This window comes from Camelus ferus, chromosome 29 (assembly GCF_009834535.1).
Source record: "Camelus ferus isolate YT-003-E chromosome 29, BCGSAC_Cfer_1.0, whole genome shotgun sequence".
In the NCBI taxonomy this organism is placed as follows: Eukaryota; Metazoa; Chordata; class Mammalia; order Artiodactyla; family Camelidae; genus Camelus; species Camelus ferus.
The window spans coordinates 17,996,699-18,023,211 of record NC_045724.1 but is presented as its reverse complement, the minus strand read 5'-3'; the positions used below and the strand labels follow the sequence as shown (position 1 = coordinate 18,023,211).

The window sequence follows — 26,513 nt, the reverse complement described above, 5'->3', positions numbered from 1 at the left end:
TGTAATTCTTAATAAATAAACATTTACAACCCCACATAATTTCTATTTTTTTTCCTCAACTGCTTTACTGCTTGAATGACTAGTAATATAGCTTAAAGATTTTTTAATTGCTTCTTTTTCTTGCATATTTATTTGCATTCCTAAATTTACTTAACAAAAGACTTTCTTATTTGCATAGATCAATCCTGAATGCAAAGCCTATAGAATATACTTGCAAGCAGACAACAGCTCCGCAGGGTTAAGGTATTAGAGCATGACTGCCTTTGATTGTTTAAAAGATGGGTTAAGTGCTTCTTTTCAACCTAAATAGAGACCCCACTAGGACAAAGAACCAAAGTCAGCCATGGGTCCCTGCAACACCTTTACACAATTAAATGAAAAACTCTGAAAACTCCAAAGGGCATTTAAAACTTGCCTCCCCCCCCAAAAAAAAAATCAGTGTCACTCTTTGCTCACTGCATTGCAGCCACTACAATTATTTTAACACATACTAATTAGGTTTCTTAGCTCCTGGGTTTCAGCCAGGTCTTTGCTAAAGAAGCACACAGTCCAATCTGTAGATTATTAACAGAGAGGGTCTATATTCCATAACATCCACTCCGACCTTTTTATTTTTTCATGAGACATTCATCAATGAATGGATTAATAGGACCACAAAGGAAAAGTGAAGCACTTGTGCGCAATAATTTATCCTCTAAAAGAATGATTAACTGACAGAGTCTATTGAAGGCCAAAATCAAATTTTATTCTTAAAACTGATGCAGCTTAGGAAGGTAGTTATAAAATAAACATTTGTATAAATCCACAGACAGAAAGTCTGAGAAAGCGGGCCACAAACTCAAGAGTCAGTGGTTATGATTTCCCATTAATTCTCTAGGAAACTCACGGAAATTTTATTCATAATCTACCCTAGTTTTCTGATTAAAATGGGAATGCTAGTGCTTAGCTGATTAAAACAATATTGGGGCAGGGAAGTAAAATATTTCACACGTATCTCTGTAATATTTGAGTTTTGTATGATGTGCGCACAGTACTTTTGTAATTACACAAAACGAATTTTTTTAATTAAAAATTTTTTGGACAAACCATTGACCTTCACCATTTTTTTTTTCAAGAAAAAAATGAATGTATGCAGGACACAGGCTACCTTTCAATGCATCTATTCTATGAAATTTGTAGTTACTATTTGCCCCCTACAAAATTTCTCTGAAGTACACCTTCTGGTATCTGATTTTTCAGTTGTCCCAGATCTCAACCCCATGCTCCTCCAAAATGTTGTGCTGGACAGAAACATCCTGTTTGAGTTATTTTCCTGCACAAGGTATGAAGCTGAATCTCAGATTCTCATCTCTCCTCAATGGATAAAAACGAAGTCTATAAATCATGAAAGAAGACATAAAGAAGTAGTTTTGAAAACCCAACTTTGATTGGTTACATTCTTTTTTCTTCAATTCTGATTGCCTTTGCCTAGTTTCTTGTAAGTTTCATGTACATCTAATTTCCTTAACATTCATTAGATTTACACAATATTTACACAAAGGCTCTAGAAAGTACTGAAAACATCACTCAACGTGTGGCATCAATTACGAGGAATCTCCAATACATATTTCCCCCCTCTGTAATGAATCTGAACTTTTCTGTCTAAAGATAAGATCCTGAAAAGAACATCTGTCCTTTCCTTTTTGTTCAACTGTTTTCTTCACATTACATCTACACATTTTATACTGTGAAAGGATAATGAATATTCTCACAAATGTGCCTTCCCTTCTCCTGCCCAACAACCTGAGTTGTACCTTCCAACCTTTCCCCGAGTCTGCAGCAACCAACAGAAATGTTTATCTATAAATGCATACTAGGTTCCCACCCCCTCTCTTGCCGATGTTTATATTCCAAGAAGCCAGACATACAAAGTAACATCATCATAACAATACACTGAAACTGTAGGATTCCAGAAATAAATTATGGATAATCGTGAGTAAACACTTCGGTTTTTTTTTTTCACTCTGCAATTCTCTCCATGAAAGTTATTTTAAATGCATACACACACACTGAACAATGCTGGAATAAATCAGCATTTTGTCCCTTGCCAGAAGGAAGCTAAGAGGTAATGAGTTTTATTAACTCTCATAATGTCTGCAAAGTAGCGCAGCATCAAAGTATCGGATCCCTTTTTAGTCACTCCCCGAAGACCTACTTACAGGAGCGAGCGCATCGATGCCTCATTGATCAGCAAAACGCCGCTGCTGCATCTGCTTCCAGTCACTAGCTCAGTTCTTATACCATCTCCACCGCCCGTCACGAACCGACGGAAGTACACGCCGCGCTGCACAGGAATCAGCGAGACCTGTTCCCCAAGTGTGTGCAAAGCTCATTTGTCTGGACTTCGGATAGTTTTTCTTTTGTTTTGTTTTGTTTCCCCATAGACACTAAGCTGCAAGAGTTGTGAGGTTCTCTGGCTTGGGCACAAAAACTTCCTAAGTCATTCTGATACTTGATGATAAAAAAGAACTGAAAGCAAGAATGAAATTAAACAGAGCTTTGAAAACAAAGACTAAGAAATTGGTTTATTTTTTGGTAATTCCACTGCTTGAGAAATGCAGAAATAGAGACTTCTGTGGACTCGGCCAGGAGGTGTGAGGGCAGGTGCTGTTTGCTCTGTAGGACGTGACCTCTAGTTAGGACGTTCAGTTGAGAAGCCTGGTTCTCCTCCATACGTGACGCAGACCTGGCCGTACCCTTAGCATATCAATCATGACAAATAATCTCTTCACCTGCAGTTCACGCAGTTTCAAGAGAAGCCACTAGAATCAGGGGTTGTCAGGGTGGGGGTGCCGGACCAGCCGCAGCAGCTTCTGTGGCCAGAAATGCAAAGATCGGGCCCCACCCCAGCCTTTCTAAAATCGGAACTCCGGGGCAGGGGGGGGGGGGGGCGGCCCATCTGTGCTTTAACAAACCCTCCCAGGGAGCTCCAGGCAGGCTCCTGTTTGAGAAGCACTGGCTTGGCTGGCTGTTTCCCAAACTATCCTGGTGATAAAAATACTGCTACTACTATTAATCCAGGTGCCCTGATTTAAACTGAAGATTTCCTGAACCATCCCTTGAAGATCCGTTCTCCTCTGGGGCCCAAGAGTGTATTTTCAACAGCAGCCAGGGGACCTCCCCTGGCCAAGTTTGGGAAGTGGTGGGCTGAGCTCTGTCTTTACGGCTGCTTTCTAGGTCTGGCTATTTCTTTGTTGCTTGAGTAGTGCAGTATTTTGAAATAGGGACGGAGAACAGAAGTGAGGTTGAATGGTCAAAGGTACAAAGTTTTCATTACACAAGATGGGTGAGTTCTAGACATCTGCAAGGCACAGGGCCTGCAGCTAATAACTAGGGCCATATTGTTTACTTAAATCTTTGCTGAGAGGGTAGATCTGTTAAGTGTTCTTCTTTTGTTTTTGGTTTTGTTTATTGTTTTTTGGTGGGGGGAGGTAATTAAGTTTTCTTATTTATTTTTAGAGGAGGTGCCAGGGATTGAACCCAGGGCCCCAAGCATGCTAAGCATGTGCTCTATCCCTTGAGCTGTACCCTCCTCCTGCCCCGCCCCCATTAAGTGTTATCATCACAGTAATAGAGGGTGGAGGAAAAAAAAGTGAGGTTGAGGAGAAGAGGGTGAGGATTAGAGTCTGAACTGGAGGGTGAGGAAGGCTCAGGGAGGGAAAGAGATGGTGCTCACATCAGTGAGGAGACACTTGCCAGGGAGAGAGAGTCCACCTGGGCGAATGCCCCTGTGTGTGGAGGACAAGGGAACAGGGGAGACAGACTTAAGTTAGACTCTGGCTACTGCATGAGACGTCCTCCAGGCAAGAAGGAGGTAAGGAAAGCAGTGTGTAGCTGACCAGTTGCCTCAGAAGGAGATTCTTGAATCAGGGTCTGTAATTTAGGGCTGGGGGCACACAGTGTTGTAATTTCAGTTGTACATTCACTCTGTGGGTCCCCACTAGACTGCTTTCCACGTGGACTCTGGGAATGGTGCCAAAGAAAGCAGGGGAAGAAAGCCAGCCCTGGAGGCCCCCAGGCCTCTGCTGACCAACACACCCCTCAAATTTCTGTCAGTAGCTTTTTAGTCTTGGATCTCTTCGATATACAAGAATTAAGTCTTACTTATTTCAAGAATTCTGCTCCTGGTCCTGCATAGAACAGCCACTTTGGGCATGGATAGGACCTAGGACCAATGTCCAAGTCGAAGAATGTCTGTATTTTAGGTGCTTTAAGAGAGCCCTAAGGCTGTCTTGTTTGTTTAAATTGGATAGGGAACCAGATTAGAGGGTATGAAGATAAATAATAAATGAATGACAGCTCAAGACCACAATTAGGCCAAGGTTAATAAGCCTCAATCCCAGTGGGTAAAGAATCTCTCTTGACAGGAGGCACTACATAAATGTATCTCACTGATGTTCCTACTGGTATTTCTTTCATTGAAAAAAATTTCTTCTAGGGGAGAGGGAAGGGGGAAGGAACAAATTAGGAGTATTGGATTAACATATAAAGACCACGGTATGTAAAATAGATAAGCAACAAGGATATAATGTACAGCACAGGAAATTAGACCCATTATCTTGCAATAACCTATAACAGAGTATAATCTGCAAAAATCACTGAATCACTACGCTGTATACCTGAAATTAACACAATCTTGTAAATCAACTATACTTCAATAGAAAGTAAACAAAATAAAATAATTTTAAAATTTCTAAATCAAAATAAAACCAAAAGTGTATAATCTTGATGAGATTCAAGAGCTTATTTGCTTCATGCTGATTGAGTCATAGGGAAGCAGGAAGGTGAGTCCCTTCTATGAAAGATTACCAGTGTTGGATTGGTAGTTCCTTTACTATAGGTCAAAATAGTTTTCTCCAAAAAAACTGAACATTTTTTTCTCCCAGGTTTATTGAGATAAAATTGACATAAGGTACCATGTAAGTCTGAGGTGTGCAGAATGATTTGACTCACAGGCACCATGAAATGATTACCACAGTGAGTTTAGTGAACATCCATCATGTCATGTAGATACAAAATAAAAGGAGAAAAATAATTTTCCCTTGTGATGAGAACTCTTAGGATTTACTCTCTTAACAACTTCCACATATAATATACAGCAGTGTTCATTATATTTATCATGGTGTACATTACATCTCTACTACTTATTTATCTTACAGCTGGAAGTTTGTACCTTTGGATTGCCTTCATCCAATGCCCTCTCCTCCCACCCTGCTGTACACAAGAAATTATTATGGACTAACTAAATATAATTTCTAAAGTAAAAATATAAACATTTTGATGGTGCTTGTTGAAAAGTTTTACTGATAAGGGTATATAATTCCAAAAACTGGAAATCACTAACCTAGGGTTACACTTTGGCATTAGTTAACCTGGGAGGGCTCTGCCCAGTAGGTGCAATGCCTGAGCCAGATGTTCGATGATTATTTTTCTGCATTTTCTGGAATAGGCACAGGAGGTATTTAAACATCCAGCTTAGAATTTGCCAGGCTAAAATTATTTGGCCTTTCTTTATGTCATAGAATCGGTGCTTTATTCTTCCGCTTGCCATGGCAGATACAGAATTTTTTTCATGAGGAAAATGCAGCCTTGCCTGCAGGCTTTTTCTGCATCCTCTTGGGGGAGGGAGGGATCCTCCCTCCAGGTTGGGTCTGTATCTGCAACCAGTGACAGGATGGGAGTCCCCTTAACTGCTCCAGTGGCTCTAAACCCAATGGGTCTGCTGCTAATGCGATATACCATGTGGCCAACTCTGCTGGCACTTGTTAGGGACCCAACCTCTGACTCAATGCAGTTGACACTTAGTCAAAGACTGATTCAGAAAAATGGGACCTATTAGAGAATTTTCTGAAGTATGTGGAGACCTCCAATCCTGCTGTGAGAGTCCCCATTTCATCCATCTGTCAGAGTTTCAGAGACTGGTGAATGGAGACCACACCCTCTTGGGTCTATTAGCCAGTGTTCTGCCACCTGCCCATGTTGAGGGATGTTCTAAGAAGGAGCTCTAAGAATCTGATTATTTCACTTTTATGCAAATATTCTTGGGGATGCCTGGAGGGAGGGCATTCAGGTGGAGGTCAGAGCAGTGTGTGCAGGCTTGGGGAGGAGCTGCCTGATGGCTTGATAGCAGAGAACCAATGTGATTCACAGTGAGCAAGGGAGAAAGCGGCAGGAGAAAGGTCAGAGGGCGTAGGGGTGAGGTCAGAGGGTGCAGGGGTGAGGTCAGAGGGGGAGGGGCAGGTTTTCTAAAAATAGCAAAACAAAGAACAATTTATATACAGACAATGGGAAAAGCTGTAATAATTATTACAATACTGGAAAGTCACTAAAAAGCCTTCTTGACTCTTTCCTTTTGTAGCCATCGCTGAAGCTACCCCTGGCCAAAAGGAAGTTGAATACCTTGGTGACTCTGACCGAAGCAAGAACCACCAAAAGCACTTCAATGCACCTTCCCACATTTGACAGAACACTGTCTTCCCCTCTTTTCAAAGAGCTGAGACAGAAAGAAATACAGCGTTCAAGCCATGCCCGTCGGAAAGGATGAAGTTCTGGTCGTGTGCAGATGCTACAAAGGGTGAACTGGCAGAGGAGGGCAGGTTTACAGGAAGAACTATGTCATCTACACTGAACGTGGGCAGCAGAAGCGAACAGGCACAGCTGTCCACGTGGGCTGTCACCCAGCAAGGTGGTTATCACTCCACTAAATCTGGGTAAAGGCGGCAAAAAGATCCTTGAACAAAAAGCCAAATCTCACCCAGTAGGAAGGAGAGAGCAACTCGTAGGAAGAAAGATTGAGATGATGCAGGAATAGAGTCATCCTACACAGCTTCCATTAAAAGGTGTTAAAATGGAGGGAAAAAGAGTCATTTATGACATAATCCATCTAAAATGATAATGAAAAACAAGAGGGTATAATGTGTCACATGTTCCTCTAGTCCACAAATACACAGTGGGTAGGTGCTAGGCTCTACTCTAGGTACTGGGGACACTTAGTGGACAAAAAAAAAACACACTGCCCTCATGGAGCTGACATCATGATGGGAAGAAATGACAATGACTATAATGTTACAGCTGCGTAGAGGATGATATGTGCTATGGGGGAAAAGCTGGCCAAATAAGGAGGATCAGAATGAGCCACACAGAAGACACAACAATCAGGCAATTACTAGGAGGAAGTGAGGAGTGAGCTGGGCAGAGATCTCAGGGAGCAGTTGGTGCAAAGGCTGGCAGCAGAGCCTTCCTGGCGTGTAGCTGGAGCTGAGTGACCAGGTGGAAAACAGTGAGAACAGGGGACAGAGGGGCACCTGGGGGCAAATCACATAAGCAAGCTACTGGGAGGACTTTAGGTTTTGTTTGTTCTTTTTTTAAATTCTTTTAGGCAGTAGATTGGGTTATTTATTTGAGATTTTTCTTGGGTTTTTTTTGAGGATGGCCTGTATTACTATGAACTTCCCTCTTAGGACTGCTTTTGCCACACCCCATAGATTTTGTGTTTTCATTGTCATTTGTCTCAAAGTATTTTTTAACTTCCTCTTTGATTTCATTGTTCACCTATTGGTTTTTTAGTAAAGACTGACCACACTGATGGACAATGGCCAGATCGTATGTACAAATAGAACTCTGACCTACAACCTGCAGCAACACACCCAGGAAACCCACTCCTCTCCTGTAACAACCAGGCCAGGAAGCCAGCCTGATCTAAGCCGGACTTGTGAGAAGCTGGGCTGCTATCTCGAGTAACAACCCAGGAAGCTAAACAATAACTTCCCTAACAATTGGCCCCAAATGGTCATGACTTGATTGATAACTACAAGCTTTCTTGATTTTGTCTGCACTTTCAACTTAGGATCAACCAAAGAAAGCCAAATATGCTCCCCCAACCAACCAGACAGGATGCTCTCTTCTGGTTAACCCTTCTCCCCACTTCCCCATCCAACCAGGGCAGACCTGCACCCACCCCTTATTTCACTAGAGCTTTTCCAATGCTCTGCTGCTTTTGAGTCACTGCCCACGTGCAAGGGATGGTGGCTGACTCCCTGGTGAAGCAAGCTCTGAATCAACGGCCTTTGCTTTTCTGATTTGGTTGGCCTTTGTTTATTCCACAGAAGGTTCTGAACACAAGGATGACATACATGATCTGCTTTAGGTTTTAAAAGGATCATTGTGTTGAGAACAGACAGTACTTGGGGGAGCAGAGAGCAAGGGCAGAGAAGTCCCCTTAGCAGGTGATGCTCTGTCCTTGAGAAATGTCAGAGGTGTGGGCCTATGAAGTAGCGCTGGTGAGGAACACTCAGATGGCAGACTTTTGTGTGAGGTAGAGAAAACAGGACTTGCTGACAGATTCAATGCAGGGTAAGAGACAGGGTGAAGGATGATACCAAGCTTTTTGTCTGCTTGCTTGGTTGATGGTTTTTGTCTGAGTAACTGAAGGTTGGGGTGGTGTTAACTGAGGCAGGAACGAGTCTGGGAGGAAGACAGCCAGTTTGTTTCAGCATAACTTCAGTTTGAGCTGTCTGACCTTCCAGTGGAGCTGCTGGGTAGGGTCTAGGCTTGGGGAAGAGGTCCAAGCTGAAGATAGAAATATAAGATCTGTCCACATAAAGATATTTCTCAGAACTACAGACCAGAAGAGAGTAAGTCCAAAAACTGAATACTCATTGTTGTTTTTTCATCAGTAAACACAGATCTACCTCGTTCTTTCTAGCTGCCGCATTATGCCTTGGGATGGACCAATCAGCTTATTTGTCCAACACCTTTCTGTTGGATATGGCTTTTTCCAATGCCTTACCATAAATACCCTCTTTGTACACAGTCATGAGTGTTTAAGGGCGACACCTAGAAGAATTAAAATATTCTTTGGAAGTTTGATTTTTAAATGGCTTAGTAACATACAAACTGCTATGGGTTGAACTGTGTCCCCTCAAAATAGCTTTCTTGAAGTCCTAACCCCTGGTGCCTCAGAGTGAATTTACTTGGAAATAGGGTCACTGCAGCTGTAATTAGTTAAGATCAGGCAATATCGGAGTAGGGTGGGCTTTTGACCTAATATGATTGGTGTCCTTATAAGAAGAAAAGAAAAACCAGCACAGAGGTAAGACGCTGTTTGACAACAGAAAACTGGAATTATACAGCTGCAAAGCAAAGAACACCAAGGACTGCTGGCAACACCAGAAGGTATGGAAGTGATGGAACAGATTTTTCCCAGAGATCCTTAGAGAAAGCCTGGTTCTGCCAGCACCTTGATTGTGGACTTCTAGCCTCCGGAGCTGTGAAGGAATACATTTTTGTTGTTTTAAGCCACTCAGTTTGCAGCACTCTTTTGTAGCGTCCTTAGAATACTCATACACAAATACATCATTTAAAAAAATTGTCACAAATGCAACATGATTTGTTTAACCACATCCCTATTTCTATACATTTAACCTATTACAACTTTTCCCCACAGGGCAAGAAAATCCTGATCCCTGGGGATACAGCTCACCAGGTGCTAAGCACTTTATATATACATTATCTTATTTAATTCTCGTAACAATCCTATCACATAGGTACTGTTATTACCACCCCCTTTTTATAGAGGAGGACACTGAGGCACAGAGAGGTTAAATGCCTTGCTCAGGATCACGTGACTAATGGAATGGCAGAGCAGATTTCTAACCTAGGTGGGCTGGCTGCAAAGTTTGAGTGTTGATCACTTATTTTAAAATACTGGGGTCAAAAATAACGTCTTTCCCACTAATGCTTGTAACAAAGGTTGACATTTACACATGTGCAACTGAAAATTAAAGTAGAAAATATTGGCAAATTAAAGAATTAAGAATTAAATAGAAAAGACAGGACCATTTCTTTAAAAGAAAATAAATTTAGGTAATCTTACTTGTTAACAATTTAGAGGATGAATTCTTTAACATAAAGGTAGATTTCAGAATTACTGTCATATGAAATGTAAGGTATTTTAAAAGCTACTATTCATGCTTCTAGCTGCATTGTTTAGAATGTAACTGAAAGTTACAGTTTTTTTTTTTTTAAATCCATAAAAGGTTCTTTATTTTCTGGTACTGTCATGAAATGTCATTTAGCTGAAAACACCCACCATGGTGAGGTGATTCCAGGCTCTAAGCTTCAAATCCATTTTTAGTGGGATTATGTAGCATTTCCCAATAATCCACATTAATTTATAAATTGAATGGGGAAAAAACTGCAATGAGAGGATTTTAAAATTCTTCTAAAAAGTATCAATAGGGTAAATTGCTTTTGATTTCAAATTGCCTTCCCTTCTCCTTGAGAAGTAAATGAGGACTGCAAACTAAAGATAAAGTTGTATCTGTAACTTACTAGAGAGTAAATTGTCTTAATAAACCAATTAGAATAGATGATCTGGGCTGTTCCTTGGAATTGCTCAAAAACAGTTTCTTTTCAATCCAAGGAGAAATTGTCTTGTTAGATAAAGGTAACATGAGGAGAATGAGATGCAGTCAGAAAGAGAAATGTCCTGTAAGAGACCTGAGGAGCTGCCTCCAGGATTCCAACAACAGAGACGCCACCTTACTCAAAGCAGAGCACTGTCTGAAGGAAAAATACCATTAAGGGAAATTAGTGCTTTGCCTTAAAGATTTGTGGTTCTCAAAGATTCTTTTTTAAAAAATAGAGAATTTAATCACTTAAGTAGTAAACTTTTTTTTTTAAATCAAAGAAAACTATGGCTTGCAGCTTTAGGAGAAAATGTATTTTCTTTCCTAACAAGGTGTTCCAAGCCTGCGTGGTGCTCGGTTAATAGAGAGAAGCAATACCTTGAGGAAACAATGTGCGGTACTTCACCCCCAAATCACCATGATAATTACCTTCCTGATGTTCATTTGGGCAAAAATTCTCCTTTCATTAGATTTATGTTTTCAGATTCTGAAATACTAAATTGGGTAGCTGTCTCACTAACAAGCCACCTTGGGTATTACCTGTGCATGCCCCACTCAGACCAGTGATTCAGAAGGAAAATGGAAAGTGGGGGCAGAAGCTTGTGGGGGTTAGATAATGTTGGTGGCAAGATCAAGGAGCCACTGGACAGTTTGGGAAGAAGCAATTGAAGTCATTTTCATAAATAACAAGGTAAATAAATCTTCTTAACAAGAACTTCTGAACATTGAAACTCAGCTTTGGCACGCTCTGGGAGGCGACTGTGTTAGCTTCTCAGAGATGCTGTAACAAAGTCCCACAAACAGGGAAGCCTAAAACAACAGAAATACATTCCTTCACAAAGCTGGGGGCTAGAAGTCCCAAATCAAGGTGTCAGCAGGGGCTGCACTCCTTCCTAAAGCTCTGGGGGAGAATCCTAGCCTCTTCCAGCATCTGGTGGCTACAGGCATCACTCCATCTCTGCATCTTCTTCACACCTTCTTCTATGTCCTCTCCTGTCTCTTAGAAGACATTTGTCATTGGAGTTAGGCCCCACCTGGATAATCCAGGATGGTCTCATCATGAGGTCCTTAACTGATTTACACCTGCAAAGACCCTTTTTCCAAATAAGGTCACAATCACAGATTCTGGAAGTTAGGACAGGGCATATCTTTTGGGGGGGCCACCATTCACCCCACTACAACTACTGAGTCTGAATATTTACTCCTTTGAATATTAATTATCTCATCCTCTCAATAAAGTGATGACAAGTCAGAGCACAAAAACAGCAGCTACCCTATTACAGGAGGCATTGAGGAGACACTAGGGCAAATGCCTTGCTCACACAGTGACTTGGATTTTCTGGGTATTTCTTTCATGGTTACTTGTTAGAAGGCCAAATCCTGTAGGTTAACGAAAACTGGAGCAAGCCATGATAACCAAAAGTTAATTAAAGAATCTTTGGCAAAATCTCTTTCCATGACTCATCTTTTGTAGCATCTTCTTAGCCTCCTGTACCTTGTACCACGCAATAATGTACAGACTGCACCAAGTGGATATTGACATCCTTACATATATTTTTTCATGTGATATCTACATAAATACACTTGAGATTATAAACTACAGTGGGAAAGGAGCCTAAAGTTTTTATTACAGCTTTTTTGTGATATAATTCACATACCATGCAATTCACCCATAACGCGTACAATTCAGTGGTTTTTAGTATATTCACAGAGTTGTCAGGACCTAAAATTTAACCTGTTATACAGAAGAGCAACTGTGAAAGACCTCATCATTTCCACTTGATCATGGTTAAGATTTTTAGTATTTTTTTTCTGTCGGCGGGTTATTCTATACAAGCCCACTTAAAGGAAAGGAGGTAATCACCAGTGATAAACTCATCTTTAATGAAAAGAAGGGCCATTAAGGAGGAAAAAAAAAGTCAGTTTTCTCTCAATGTTCATTCATCTTCCCTGAAAGGACACAGAACACTTTCAAACAGTGATGATTAGATCCAAAATTTATATGCTCTGCTTTATATACCCTTTGATTAATCCATAACAGCCAATTACCATGGCTCACCTTTATTATTAGATTTTTGCAGCACCATTACACTCCTGACTAATGAAAATGCTAAGAAGAGTCTATTAAGAGCAGGCACAAGATCATTCTAGCTAACGCCGAACGGTTAATTGTCTTCAAAGTCTGAAGGCATGGTCTTATGATACATGGGACTGAGGCTACATATAAATAAATGAGTCCGTGTAAAGCACTAAGAAGAGCACTGAGCACAAAGCAAGTGTTCGGTGATTAGGATGATCAGATCATACAGAAACCAGGACACTTGCGAGAGAGAAGGGGTATGCAACTGTATTAGCTGTTATCATTATTTTATAGCACCTATCTATTTTTCATAATTAAAATGATAACACAAATGGCCCTTCTTAACAATATTAATTTATAATTAAATCTTGGAAAGAAATTGCACATAGACTTTGCAAGATTTTCCATTAAAGTTCATATAAGTAAATAAAACAAATGATCTTTGGCTGCCACTTTTGTTTGGTTTTGGTTTTTTTGTTTGCTTTGGGGGGGTAATTAGTTTTATTTATTTATTTATGTATTTATTTATTTATGTATTTATTTATTTACTTATTTATTTATTTTATTGTATTGTTATTTTTCATTTAATAGACATACTGGGGATCCAACCCAGGACCTCATACATGTTAGGCATGTGCTCTACCACTGAGCTATACCCTCCCTACTGGCTGCCACTTCCATATCACACTGTATTGCCCACCAAATCCACATCAGCAACAACACATATTAGTTATTAAACAGCCAAAGGATATACAGTGTATGAGCCTGGTCAGTTCACCTTGAGCCAAACGTGCAAGCACCATTTGGTCTGCAGATGCCAGCCTCTTTCTTAACACATTTGGATTTCTGGGGCAATGAATCTGTCACTTTTTGACATGTGATCAATTTTCTAATAATTGAATGTTAAGAGGAATGGGTGGACCATCGGTCTTTGTACTCAAGCTATAAGGAAGTACACAAATGAATTTTCTAGGTCATAGAAGCTTCCATCAACACTTCCAATCATTATAGGTAGGAATCTTCCTAAGTGTGTGAACCTCATAACAATGGTTTCCAGGTCTTTCTTTTAGGAAATCTCATTTCATATCCTGAAAAAATACAGGCTACGGGTCAGCTCAGCACTTTAAACTTACAGGGAAAAAAGAACATGAATGCAGGATGACACCTGCACCCTAGTGTTCACCGCAGCACTATTCACAACAGCCAAAACATGGAGACAGCCTAAATGTCCATCAACAGGTGACTGGATAAAGAAGAGGTGGTATATTTATACAATGGAATACTACTCAGCCATAAAAACCGACAGCATGACGCCATTTGCAGCAACATGGATGCTCCTGGAGAATGTCATTCTAAGTGAAGTAAGCCAGAAAGAGAAAGAAAAATACCATATGAGATCGCTCATATGTGGAATCTAAAAAGCAAAAACAAAAACAAACAAACAAACATAAACAAAGCATAAATTCAGGACAGAAATAGACTCATAGACAGAGAATACAGACTTGTGGTTGCCAGGGCGGTGGAGGGTGGGAAGGGATAGACTGGGATTTCAAAATTGTAGAATAGTTAAACAAGATTATACTGTATATAGCACAGGGAAATATACACAAAATGTTATGATAACTCAGAAAAAAATGTGACAATGAGTGTGTATATGTCCATGAATGACTGAAAAATTGTGCTGAACACTGGAATTTGACACAACATTGTAAAATGATTATAAATCAATAAAAAGTGTTTAAAAAAAATGAATGCTATATTCACTCTGCTGACATGGGTGCCTCTGTTCATTTACAGTCAGGGAAGGAGCCCCCAGAATCAACATCTCACAGAATCCTTCATTATGATTTTCTAGCCTGGAAGTTTTGTCTTTTTTCCCTCCTTGACTCCAAACAGATGCCGTCCACCTTCACAGACCATGTCCAAGCATCCCCAGGGTAAGGCACCGATCTGGGTTGGTCATTTATAATGCTACCCTTTCCCCCAACCCACCCCCGACCATCACTCAGGAAAGTATACTGGAAAGCACGTGAGTAAGAGAGAGATTATCGTATGAGTAATCGCACATCTGCTCTGATTTTCTTTTTTAAGCAAACCAACTTGGGTGTATTTGTAAACTTGATACGTTATTGAAAACAACATTTGTGAATTACCTTCCAACTTCCTTTGACACATGAGTGTGCGTACTCTGACTCCCCTTGCCTTGATGGTTCTGCAGGGAGGCCACCTTCCCCTTTCTCCCCAGAATATTCATTCACTGTTTGTTTACTCATTTGCTGTTCTTTTATTCTCTCCACAAACATTTAATGAGTTATTTACGGTGTCACATGCTGAGAAAACATGATGATGGAGACCAAAAGTCCTCTGCTGCCAATGAGCTCACATCTAATGAGGGAAGTTAGGTATGTCAACAGAAGAAATGGAGGTGAGAGTAGGGACAGGGTTAGGGATAGAGACACTGCATCTGATAGGTGGATAGATGATTGACAGCTGAGGACAAGTGCTGTGTGGAGATGCATTTGAGAGACCAGAAGGGCCTCTGACTCTCCTGTGGGAGAAAGGTGGTCAGGGAAGCTGGAGGAGCTGGGACACTCCAACGGCCAGGTGAGGCAGGGCAGGTCTTCCAGGAGCACCACAGCCATACTCTGTAGCGAGCATGCAGGCCTACAGCAGCAGTGTGGATACACTCACTTAGGCCTCAGTGCAGTCTGAAGATGTAAGAAAGCTGATAAGTCTGGCAGGATAAGGGATACAGATGGGATTTTTTTTTTTAAGTGAAGCCAGGAGAAAACAGATCTGAGAGGATTGTAAGGGCCAGCAGGAGGGTGTTAGATGAGAGATTCCCCCTCCTCTGAGCCTTCCCTGCCTCACTCTTGTTCACTTGTACTCTTTTTCTCACAGCCCCTCAACTCCCAGAAGCAGCCAGCTTAAATCTTATTAGTTTGGATCTAAAAACCTAGTGATCATTGAATTTCCTAAAATTTCAGGGTTTTTAAAGTACTTCCTTTGCACAAAGGCTTGAATGTGAACCTTCCTATCAGCATTGTTCATAATAGCCAAAAACTTAACTGGCTGTATATCCATACAGTGGAGTATTCTTCAGCATGAAAAGGAACAAACTGTTGATACTTGAAATGACATAGATGCACCTCAAATACATGACAGTAAGGAAAAGAAGCCAGAGACATATTGTATGATGTATATACTACCTACTTTTATGAAATTTTGAAAAGCGGAAAATTACCTATAGAGAAAGAAAGTGGATCAGTGGTCAGCTGTGTCTGACGGTAAGAGTAGGGGCTGGATGCAAAAGAGCAGGTGGGAACTTTTTGGGGTGATAGGAATAGTCTAAAACTGGATTGTGGGATTGGTAGCACAATATAAATTTATTACAAATCATTTAACTGTGCACTTACTGTAGTAAATTTTATAGTATGTAAATTATACCTCATTCTAAAAATGTACTAGCCACTTGCCTATTCTTTTAAGAAAATATATTGAGCATTGTTGAGCCCTTTTCTTCAGGGTCTTCAGCATAAATACATGTGTGATCAGTACAGTGGTGTGATTAGTTGATAAACTGTGTAATCCCCTGCAAGTTACAAAATCTCCAAAGCCCTCAGTCTCCTCATCTGTAAAATGAAGATAATAAAAGTATATACCATGTAGGATTGTTAGAATTAGAATATGTAAAGCACTTAGAAAAAAGTTAACAAAAACTCAGTTTAATAGTAGCTAATACGATGCTAATGATTGCTACACCATGATTAGCATAGCACATGGGAGAAGAAGGGAGGAGGTAGGGGAATGGAAAAACAACCAAGGTGATGGAATCAAAGACATTCTTCAAGGCTCAGCTCCTTATGATCCCTCCAATGTTAGTTTCATAACAATCTACAGATCATTTAAGCACTGAGTTTTATCAAAAACCTATGATGTTCCAGGCACTTTGCTTAGATGATCTCCTTTCATTCTTGTAGTAACCCAGTGTGGTCAGCTACTTTACAAGTAAGGACTCCAAGCAAGCCTTGAAGAACAAGTTCTACCTCTAGTAAGCAACAGTCATAATTCAGTTCCAAGTTTGTCTGACTTCCAAACTCATGCACTTACCATTACAGTCTTCCCTCATATCTGCGGGGGTGGGGGGACATTGGTTCCAGGAACCACCCCGGCTCCCATAACAAAATCCACAGATGCTCAAGTACCTTATGTAAAATAATATAATATTTGCATATACACAGATGCTCCCATATACTTTAAATCATCTAGATGACTGACAATACCTAATACCTTGTAAGTGATATGGAAACAGTTGACAGTAAGTGACAAATTCAAGTTTTGCTTTTTGGAACTTTCTGGAATTTTTCTTTTTTTTTTTTTTTTTTTTTTTGGATCTGTGGTTGGTTGAATCTGCAGATGAGGAATCCACAGATATGGAGGGCCAACAGTATATCAATAGAGGAAGAATAGTAAGAGAGTGGCCAGTTAACTACAGCAAAGGGGAATTTTTGAAACAGCACTTAAATTTTCATAGACTAGAGCTAGAACAACACTTTCAAGTCCCACTGAGATGAAGGTTCAGGAAAATATACTCCTCATTTTAATAATTCCTGGGGCATTTTCAACAGGGGACACCTTAAATTAGGGGCAGTACTTCTCAAAATTTTTCATATGCTATAACACCTGGAAATAGAGGTTCTTATTATGAACAACCACGAAAAACTGACATAAAAAAGGTAATGTAAAAATATATATACTTTGTGCTAAATTAGATATTACTGCATGTCATATACTAGCTTGCAGGCACTTCTAATAAAAATGCATGGAAAAAAATTTAGGTGATTAATAAACTTTTTTTTTTTTTTACAAATTGGTGACTCTCCTTGGTCAAGGGTACAGGGGAGTTCTCTGCACTTTTCTCAAAATTTTTCACCAAGTTTGAAATGATTGCAAAAAAGTTTAAAATAACTGGCATATAATTTTGGGTTTTTGATTCTTAATTCAAAGCAAATTGGACTGAATCTAAATGGAAACTTTACTGTATCACTGAGAATTAGAAATTATGAAAGCTCTCCATGAGGCAGATATGAGATATAAAAGAAAGACTTGTATTTAATATTTATGACCCAACTTCCAACAAAGCCATTTTCTCCTACATAAGAGTTTTCCCAATCATAGACTCCTCATTGAATGCTTGGCTGCACCAGCCTGACCAGCTCAGTTGGGCAGAGAACTGAGGAGAAGACAGCCATGAAATGGAGGCTACAGTGCTGATTATTATTATTTTGTTATTTATTATTGTATTATTTAATTTTATTTTGGCAGGGTGGGGAGTAGTAATTAGGCTTATTTATTCTTAGAGAAGTTACTGGGGATTGAACCCAGGACCTCTCACTCTACCACTTGAGCTATACCCTCCCCTTGATTACTTTTTGTTCTTCTCCTAGAAGAGTAGCCTAAGTTGCGGCCAGTGAGATACAAGAAGCTTGCTAAGAAAACTCCCTCAGAAATTCAGCCAGCCACTTACTCAATAATATTGATTTGTGTTACCTTCTATGTGGCAGAGTGTTATAGTTGAGAACATGGGCTTGGGAAACACACAGAATGGGGTAAGATCCTGGCCCTGCCTTACTAACTCTGTAGTCAACATGAGCAAATTACTTCACTTCCTGTGGTATGGTTTCCTCATCTGTAAAATGGGACAGTAAGAGTGGCTACCTTACAAGATAGATGCATTATGTGTGCAGTGCTTAGAAACCTGCTCAGCTAATGCTACGCACTGAGCTCAGTACTGGAGATGGCAACAGTGAACACGATAGACATGGTCCCAGGTTGTCCTATGATATCACAGCATGGAATACAAACTTACAAAGCAGGAGTGACAACAACATGTTTTAATTGCCACAGTGGGGACATATAGGAAAATGGCAGCTAATATTCATGTTGTATTTACTCTGTGATGGGCTTTACAGATTCTTAATTCACTTAATCCTCATTAATAACCCTGTGAGGAAGGTACCACTTTGCCCATGAGGAACTGAGCCACAAAGAGGTTAAGTCACTTGATTAAGGTCACAAAGGAGGCAACCAAGCCAAGACTCTAGCCCAGGAAGTCAGAACTGGAGTTCATGTTCCTAACCATGCCATTCTGCCACCTTTAAGTACCCAAACTCAGACACAAAGGATTAGGGAAGATTTTCCAGAGGAAACAGTGTCCATGCTGAGACATAAAGGCTGAGTAGTAGTTACCAGACCAGGAATGGAGCAGAGAGGGGCATACAGAAGTGTTACATGTAGAAGGAATACGTGTGTGAGGTGGAGCCAAGAGAAAGTGTGGTGCATCCATCCAGGAACTGCGGGAGTGGGAAAGCATGAGGCTGGAGAGAGAAGTAGCTCCCAGACCTTGCGAGAGCTTCTAAGTCACGTCCTGATTGAGAGTGCAGACTTTATGCTGAGCAACAGGGAGCCACTGATGATTAAAGCACAAAAGGGGGCATGAACATACTTACATTTTATAAAGATTGTTCAGAGAGAGGCATGAATGCATTGGAAAGGCACAAACCTAGAGGTGGGTGAATAGTTAGAGGTGACGTGGCCCATATTATGGAAGTGACGCTGAAATATAAAGAAGTGGAAAGTTGCACAATTCAAGAGCTATTTTAAAGAGAAAGAGAAAATTCAAGTGGTTAAAAAGATCTTGGTGACTGACTAGCTTAGGAAGGAGATGGATGGAAGATTCACACATAGATTTAGACTTTGGCTTGGATATATTTGACTAAATAGTTTGTGCCCAATGGTGGGCACAATAGAGCTCCCCCAAAAAGATGATATCTAAAGGGAAATAGGGTTAAGATTTTGAACGTTTACTTTAAAGAAGGAACAGTGGAGTTAAACCTCATTTGCCTCTTATGCTCCCAAGCACTTAACCCATCAATGTTGTTTCATCAATGAGCGGTCAGATGCACATGGTTCTGAAGTTCCAGAGAGAGACTTAGGCTTCAGGTATAAATGAGAGACTCACTTAGCAAATAGTGTTAGAAGCCATTGAGCTGGAGACACTGTCCTTGAGAGGGTTGTGCAGTAGAGGAAGGGGGGTAGCAGGCAGGACACAGTTCTGCAGGATGCCACCTTCAAGGGAAGGACCGAGGAAGTGAGGCTTGTAAAGGAGACTGAAGAAGCCCTGTCGGGGTGATGGAAAGAAAACCATAGGATGGTTTCTGCAATCAAGGGAAGATGACGAAAATGTTGCATCCAGAGAAGCCACCGCTGCTGAAACAACCATTTGGATGGATGAGGGAAGAGTCCATTGGCTTTAACAACCAGAAAAACCTCAAGTCTTTTTGTCAAGCCTTTCGAGTGGAGTGGAGGGAGCAGAAACCAGGCGGCAGGGGGAGAGGTGGGAGGTGTGGAAGTGGATGATAAGTGTGCAAACTTCTTTGAAACATGTGGTCCTGAAAGGGAAGGGAGTGGTGACAGATGGAGAAGGAAGAGAGTCTTGGGAGAGCTTTGAGTCTGTTGTTTTGTTGTGGTTTGGAGGGAGGGTTTGGATTTGTTGATGGTGAGGAGGCTATTGATAATAATGCTGATAATTTTATTGTCCTCTTTGTCATTTGAGATAGGGGAATTAGAGAATTTCTTAAGTGAAGGAGGGAGGGAGAAGCCATTGATTCTAAGGAGGGAGGAACCCACACAGAAGTCTAAGCGAAGCATTTTTGACAGAATAAAGGGCACATCTTCCCTTTTTCCTTAAGGTCAGGAGGACAGACAGAATGAGTGCAGAATGTCACTTGAGCATGGAGTGGGCCAGAACTTGAAGGCATTCTCTTCTGATGGCTTCCACTTTCTCTGTGAAATTGGAGATCAGGCAAATTTGCTGACACCATGAGAAGCCTCAGAAGTTTTAGGAAAGTGGAGGCTTGAAATAATCACGGTGATGAGTGGGAAATCCCACCAGGGCAAAGAAGGAGTTGCCAGGCAACGCTGAGGATTCACCTGTGGCTGGCGACAGCAAACACTAAGTAGCCTTCGGGTACCTTCTCTCCAGCAGCCCGGGAGAGGACTGTAGAAGGCAGAACCAGAAGGATCCAGTGTTTGGGTTTTGCCTGGGGACAATGTGACAAAAGGACACAGGGTAAAGGGACTTGGCAGGAGCATGGTTAGAGAGTTCCCATGAAATCCAAGCCAGGCCAGGAAAGAAGCAAAGACAAGCAAGAGATGAGAGATTGAGAAAGAGCAACTGGGGGAGGGTCTAGATTTATTTTCTGATTTCAGAGGATAAAGTTCAAAGCCTATCAGGACGAAATCTTTGAAATGAGGTCAACAAGAAGATAGATCCCTGAGTTATTTAAAATGGAGGGAATTTGCACTTAATCAGCACATATTAAATGCCAGGCATTATGCTATGATTTGTACACGCATACACAGGAAGGTATTTGACCTTCAAAAAAAATTTGAAAGTTAGCGGTTATTATTCCTATTAAAGAAAAATTGTGGGGGTATAGCTCAGTGGTAGAGCACACATTTAGCATGCACGAGATCCTGGGTTCAATCCCCAGTACCTCCATTAATAAACAAACAAACAAATAAATAATTGTACTGCTTTCCCCGGCTGTACGCCCTCGAAGGAGGCCGGTCAGCCGCAGCCACGGCGCCCAGCCGGAATGGCATGATCTTGAAGCCCCACTTCCACAAGGACCGGCAGCGGCGCGTGGCCACGTGGTTAAACCAGCCGGCTCGCAAGATCCGCAGACGCAAGGCCCGGGAGGCCAAGCCGCGCCGAATCGCCGCCCGCCGCATCGCCCCGCGCCCCGTGCCCCGCGCCCGGCCCGCTCCGGCCGGTGGTGAGATGCCCCACGGTGAGGTACCACACGAAGGTGCGCGCCGGCCAGGGCTTCAGCCTGGAGGAGCTGAGGGTGGCCGGCATCCACAAGAAGGTGGCCCGGACCATCGGGATCTCGGTGGACCCGAGGCGGCGGAACAAGTGCACGGAGTCCCTGCAGACCAACGTGCAGCGGCTGAAGGAGTACCGCTCCAAGCTCATCCTCTTCCCCAGGAAGCCCTCAGCCCCCAAGAAGGGAGACAGCTCTGCTGAGGAGCTCAAGCTGGCCGCCCAGCTGACAGGACCAGTCATGCCCATACGGAGTGTCTACAAGAAGGAGAAGGCCAGAGTCATCACAGAGGAGGAGAATTTCAAGGCGTTTGCCAGCCTCCGCATGGCCCGTGCCAACGCCCAGCTCTTTGGCATCCGGGCAAAAAGGGCCAAGGAAGCTGCAGAACAGGATGTTGAAAAGAAAAAATAAAGTGCTGTTGGTAGATTGTGATTAAAAAAAATAATAATAATTGTACTGAGAAAAGATATTTGCCCATAAGCCACCTAGCTTGTCAAAGATTTAGCCTGGATTCAAACTCTGGTCCTACTCTCATCCTCAAATCTCATCAAATTATTCAAAAATTGCTCCAGAAGTCATTAGAAATAATTAAACCACTTTCATATATTTTAAACTAGTTTTTATTTAAAAAGTTCAAACTGTAAAAGTGGGTGCATGTAAGAAGTATATCTCACTCCAGCACTGTTAAGTTTTTAAAATATCCTGCTAGCATATTTCCTTGCACACTAGACATATGTCTGTGTGTGTGTATACATAGTGACAAAAGATGTGCTGGACACCTCTGCACCCTCCTTTTCAAATGCAGCAATATCTCTTGGAAATATTCGATAGAGCACAACTTTTTCCTTTCAGACAGCCTAGTATTCCTCAGGTGCTACAAATGATTTAACCCTACAACAGATTTTAGGTTGTTTCCCATCTTTTTCTTTTTCTTTCTTTTTTTTTTTTTTTTTTTTTAGGTTTTTTTTTGTGGGGGGGAGGGATAATTAGGTTTATTTATTTATTTTTAGAGGAGGTACCTGGGGATTGAACCCAGGACCTCTTGCATGCAAACACGCACTCTCCCACTTGAGCTATACCCCCCCAATCTTTTTCAATTACAAATAAAGTAGTAATGATTACCCTCGTATGTATCCTTGTCTCCATCTGGGATTGAAATGGGGTTGAGAATCCTAGTGACCTTGACATTATTTAATGACTAAATTGTATTTTACCTCAATGTTCAATTAAACCAAAAAAGTCACCATTTCTCCTATACTGTACTAAGTTCTCAAGAGAGTTTTGCTCTTTTTCTGTACTCTCTGTTCTGCTCTGCTGATCTACATATTCATGTGTCAATACTAAAGAAACTGTCACCCTTACTGTAGTTTTATAAAACATTTTGATATCTGTTTAGGATAAGACTCCTGGGGGATGGGTACAGCTCAGTGGCAGAGCGCATGCTTAGCATGCACGAGGTCCTGGGTTCAATCCCCAGTGCCTCCACTAAGAAATAAATTAAATAAACCTAATTACTTACCCCCACAAAAAAAGTAATGTAAAAAAAAGAAAAAGGATAGGACTCCTTCATTCCTTTTATTTATTTATTTTCAAAGTTTCCCAGCTAACCTGGGGAAATTCCATTACACTGTGTAGATGAATTAATTTAGAGACACTTCACATTCACACTTCAATGAGACAGTAAGTACTAGAGGAACTCAAGGAATCAGAGATTCGAGGGGGCAGGAAAAAAAAAGAACATTCAGATGTTAATTAGCTCAATGAGCCCACCCAGATGCTAGAGGTCCTGAAAGAGAGGAGAGGGAAGAGGGAGTTTCTAGAGAAGAAATGGGGGGATGAGAAAAAGACGATTTACACTCCCCCCCACTGTGATCCAGCTTCTGCTCGCCCCACTCCCCCGTGATGCTCGTGACAAGGACACTAGGTTTCTGGTTCCTAAATACAAAGGACTCTTCCCTTAGGGTCCTGAGAAAGCCCCCAAAATGCAGCAGTGCTTTGCTGACACCCTCCTTAAGCTGTAAGATCAGACCCAGTTTAAATGGCTGCAAACCTCAGCTCCTTTTGAGTTGCGTCCACCTCCCCAGGCTGAGAGAGTCCAATCCACACGCAGTGATGTGTAGATCACACACAAGGACCTCTGCCTTTACTTTCGTGCACCCTCCTCTCCTTTGCATCTTCCTCCTCTCAGTCTCCTCCCTACACGGCCCCTGTTCCTTTCCCACTTGAGTTTCAGATGGTACAGTGAAGTGTTGGGGTGGGGGGAGGTGTGCAGGGGCAGAACAAGGGAGGATCATGAGTTAGAATCTCAACGTTTGCCATACAACATAATCTACCTGAACACACCGCTCTCTGCAGTCTGCAAGGTCCACACTACAGTGTTTGGTGCAATGTTCAGAAGCAGAGGTACTCAGTTATCTGTTGAATAACCAACTACTGAATTATTATATTATCAACCAAAATTGCCATAGCCATGAATGACCACAGCAGGTTATCCCAAGGAATTCATTTCTGCAGAATTCAGCAGCAAAGACGAAGTTTGTTATAAATAAGAACAGTTTCATTGACATTTGTGCTAGGGCAAGTAAATTACCCAGTGAGGTGATTTATAAATTCATTCACCTTAACTCTCTGATAGGAAGCCGAGCAGTGGTGCTCTGGCCGTTGGGTCTGATTTATATCAGAAAAGTGTACAAAAGAAAATGGAGGTTCTCTATCTTGCTCCTGCTCTCTCCTGGCCTCCTGTTACTGTCTAACAGGCATCCTTTTCCTTTAATTACCTTCTTCATGGCTTGAGAGCTTTGATGACTTGATTAAGCCTTGCAGTGCAGTTCCAGTCCCTACCCTTCTGATTAATTAGCCCCAACCTTATTAACTTCCTAATTCTGATCAATAAGGCACTGATGCTAAACTGTGCAAGGGCAAACTAAGGAGGCAATTTTACTGCTGTTTTGTTTTTTTTTTTTTAACCATCCTTTTTTTTTTTTAAACCTAATCTCACTTTTTAATACCAACCAGGTTGGAAGACGGTAATACAATAATAGTCCTATGAAGACTATACACGCTCTCCAGTCATAACTTCACTTGCTGCAACAGCACTATTTGTTGGCACTATTTGGGGACTTCGCATTAAGAACACAGGGCCTCCATTATTCAGGATACTGGGTAAGTGTTGCTCATGGCCAGAAAAAAGAATATGATGGTGATAACAATGATTCAGTCAGTCCTTCTCCGAAGGAAAATCACAAAAAATGGAACAAGAAACTCCTCTTCCCCAAACCCAGACTCAGAATGGAGTTCTCCAACATTAAGGAAAAGATCCCAATATCCTAGACCAGCACTATTCAAAAGAAACATTTTCAGTTTTCTAGTAGCCACATTGAAAAAAATTAAAAATTAATTATATTAGCTAGCCAAATTAATTTTGATAGTATGTTTTTTATAATCTAATATCAAAAATATTATCATTGCAAACTGTAAGCAATATAAAATTACCAGTGGCACTGTCCTTTCTTCCTCCCATCCAGCTTTATTGAAATACAATTGACAGATAACATTGTTTAAGCATAAGGTATACTGTATGATTTTAAGAATGAGAGAGTAGTAGTTTTTTAAAAAGGAATATAAGATTAATGGTAAAGATGTATTTGAATTGCCAGCAAAAAACCAGACACAGAAGCATGCTCCATGTTTCTTTCTTAAGAAACTGTGACTCCTATTAAGCCTATGACTTCTGTAGATACCCAAGGAAGCTTTGCCACCCTCTGCGACTCAAAAGTGGATTTCTAAAGCCTAGGTCCTTCCTCCATATTCTGCAGACTGCACAAAGATCTTTCAACTTTGAAGAAGAAATAGAAAAGCTCTTCATAGACTGGTGATGCTGAGACAGGTAATTAGGTTTTAAATCAACAGCTACGAGTTACTCTTCCAGGTACAAAGCTCAGTGCATGACTGCTTCAGGCAAAGATGGCCCTTGTCAGAATAACACAAATATGACCTGCCCACCACCCCCACCCTCCTTCCAAATGTTCCCCCCACTTCCAGCCTTACACCCACCTCAGCGCCACTGTCCAGGGACCATCGGAACAATCTAACACACCAATCCAGAGTCATTGTTTAAAATTCTTCAATGACCTCCTACTCTGGACTTCAGTTTATAAATCCCCTGCCTAATTCTTGATTTTTAAGTTTTTCCCACTCCCAGCCTCCCACTTTACCCTTCATTGTTGAAACTGCTTATACTTTCCTGCCTTTATCAAGGGAATCCCAAATGCTGGCTCTGTTATTAGCAACTTGTGACCTTAGGCAAGTCCAAACTCCTCTCAGCACTGGTTTGTTACATTTTTTAAATAAGGGTCAATCTCTCTGTGGCCCCAAGCAAATGGAGATGGAGATTCCCAGGGGCATGGAAATTTCTGCCTCCAATGGGCCCTTCTCATGGCCAAGTCTTCAAACTGGAGACTGCGGTACCCCTGGGGTACAAAAAGCCTTTCCAGAGATTATATGACCTTGGATGGTCCCAAAGGAATTATTTTCCAGATCCTTTACTTCCATTGTTACCCAGCTTCCCAACAGCTTGACAAAGGAAAAATGTCCCTCTCACCCAATCCAAAATAACTTTAGTGATTGCTCCAGGATGTAAAGCCCTCCCAGGGCCCCAAAAAGGACACCTCTTTTTAGTCCCCTGCATTTCCTTATCTTCTATCTAATCATACCTCTATTAAAGAGAAGCAGAGCCTTAGAAATGTAGTATTTTGGCTGGCATTGGGTATTTTGATTTGATTTTATTATTATTATTATTTGTATTTTGATTTTAAATCTATGGCAGAGTAAATGGTGGGATTAGGGCCATTTCTATTTGACTTTGCTTCTTCCCTGATCACTTGTCAAAGAATGCTTCATTCCTGAGACAGTCCCAAGAGAAAAAGAAAGGAAGCATCAGGAAGACATTTGATCATTTAAACACAATTACTTTTTTAACTTATTCTCCTTCCTAGGACTCAACACCATGGGCTGGGAGTGGGGATGCCTTTACAGTAAATGAAACAATATGGATTAGTAAAACTGATTCCTTTTAAATGTGATTGGAATTTTTCTTCT

At 41.2% G+C, this 26,513-nt stretch overlaps 1 protein-coding gene and 1 pseudogene across 1 annotated transcript; one reads left to right on the top strand and one right to left on the bottom strand.

Annotated features, from left to right (window-relative positions):
* Nucleotides 1-12,122, bottom strand: part of LOC102524209 — a 48,674-nt pseudogene extending 36,552 nt beyond the window's left edge.
* A 3,062-nt stretch (nucleotides 12,123-15,184) lies between these two features.
* LOC102523956 (60S ribosomal protein L13) lies at nucleotides 15,185-21,848 on the top strand. Its single transcript, XM_014563732.2, is given in 5 exon segments — nucleotides 15,185-15,203; nucleotides 19,664-19,687; nucleotides 20,737-20,741; nucleotides 21,122-21,340; nucleotides 21,342-21,848. Coding segments are annotated over 5 exon segments (753 nt in total). The 3' UTR covers nucleotides 21,828-21,848.
* Nucleotides 21,849-26,513: the final 4,665 nt, after the last annotated feature.